The sequence below is a fragment of the Pundamilia nyererei genome, unplaced genomic scaffold, assembly GCF_000239375.1.
Source record: "Pundamilia nyererei isolate P.nyererei 1_Seehausen unplaced genomic scaffold, PunNye1.0 scaffold00417, whole genome shotgun sequence".
Classification (NCBI taxonomy): domain Eukaryota; kingdom Metazoa; phylum Chordata; class Actinopteri; order Cichliformes; family Cichlidae; genus Pundamilia; species Pundamilia nyererei.
The window spans coordinates 272,257-273,595 of record NW_005187818.1 but is presented as its reverse complement, the minus strand read 5'-3'; the positions used below and the strand labels follow the sequence as shown (position 1 = coordinate 273,595).

The 1,339-nt window shown below is 47.8% G+C and overlaps 1 protein-coding gene across 1 annotated transcript in view; it reads right to left on the bottom strand.

Annotated features, from left to right (window-relative positions):
• Positions 1–340: 340 nt before the first annotated feature.
• LOC102210619 (B lymphocyte-induced maturation protein 1 homolog) overlaps positions 341–1,339 on the bottom strand; it is an 11,813-nt gene continuing 10,814 nt past the window's right edge. Inside the window, exon 6 of the mRNA XM_005753279.1 lies at positions 341–1,079. Coding sequence (XP_005753336.1) covers positions 979–1,079 — 101 coding nt within the window. The 3' untranslated portion in view covers positions 341–978. The remainder of the gene's footprint in view (positions 1,080–1,339) is intronic.

Below are 1,339 nucleotides of genomic sequence, written 5' to 3'. Positions count from 1 at the left end.
TTTCTTCGGGACAGGAACAATGATGGACTCTTTGAAGCATGTTACACTTGTGTTTGAATCCTGCAGCTTATCACACATTTGATTTCCATGTGTGACGACTGCAAGTGTCCAGAGTGAGGACAGACTGAGGGACCCACTGCTGCACATCATCTGTGAGGCTTTGCAGCCCTGATGATCCACCAGGACAAACTCAGCAGTGTGTGAGGAAGAGGAGGAGGAAGAGCCAGCAGCAGCTGACAGATGGAGAGAATAGACAGACTGTTCCCTGTTTGTGAAGGACTGCTAGTATAGAGCGTTATTACATTTATTGCTAATGCAGTCATATGGCACACTGACTTTTGAGGAAAGTTTAGATGCACTCATCATCAGAAAGGTTGCCGACCCCTGCTCTGGGGTGAACTGCAGCTCCATGACCTGGAAGACTTGCTGTAATCGATGAAACCATGAATTCTGCTCTCTACCAGAAAGTCCTGAGGCAGAAAGTCTGACCATCATTCACAGAGTCACCTTTGAACGTGTCAGGAAAACTAAATGAAGGCTGTTTTCTGTCACAGTGGCCGGGTCACCCCGGAGTGTATTAGGAACACCTGGTGATGACGATCTGAAGGCTACACCCTGTCAGTAAATAGCCCATTGGTGTTAAGTCACATACTGGTTCACACACAGTCCACACACTACATCGGTGAAAGACTGGTGCAAAGACAGCTGCACTGCAAAAGAAGCATTATCGCTCCGAACACACCAAGCGAGAGCCAGACCCCTGCTCCTGACTGCTGCTCGGACTCGATAAGTTGTCCATCTGCTGCATCTGCGACCACGATGGCCATGTTAGCTGGACCTGGGAGTCCACTGTTTCTATGGCAACAGGAGAGGCGTTGAACCCCACACCTCCGGCTGGCTCATTAAGCTGTTTACACAGCAACGGCTGATGATGTCAGCACTCAGCTCTGCTGAGAGGCGCTCCTTCGTCTCCACCTCCTACCCACGACCCACCACGTCTGTCAGCCCCACGTGGCAGCAAGCCGACTGCAGCGCCGTCAAGCTTCGCAGCAGAGCTCCACTCTGAGCCATCTTGGAACCTGGTGGAAAACCAGAGGCTGGCTTTGAACTGATTTGGTTGACTGATGCAATTTTGAGTGGAGAACAGGATGCTGCTCCGTAAGGCAAGGCAAGTTTATTTGTATAGCACAATTCAACAACAAGGTGATTCAAAGTGCTTTACAGAGACATTAGAAACAAGAACAAATAAAAAGCATGATTTAAAATTGATTAAAACAAGCAAACAAGCAAACTAACTAATTAACAAACAAACAAACAAAACAGTATATAAAATCAAAAC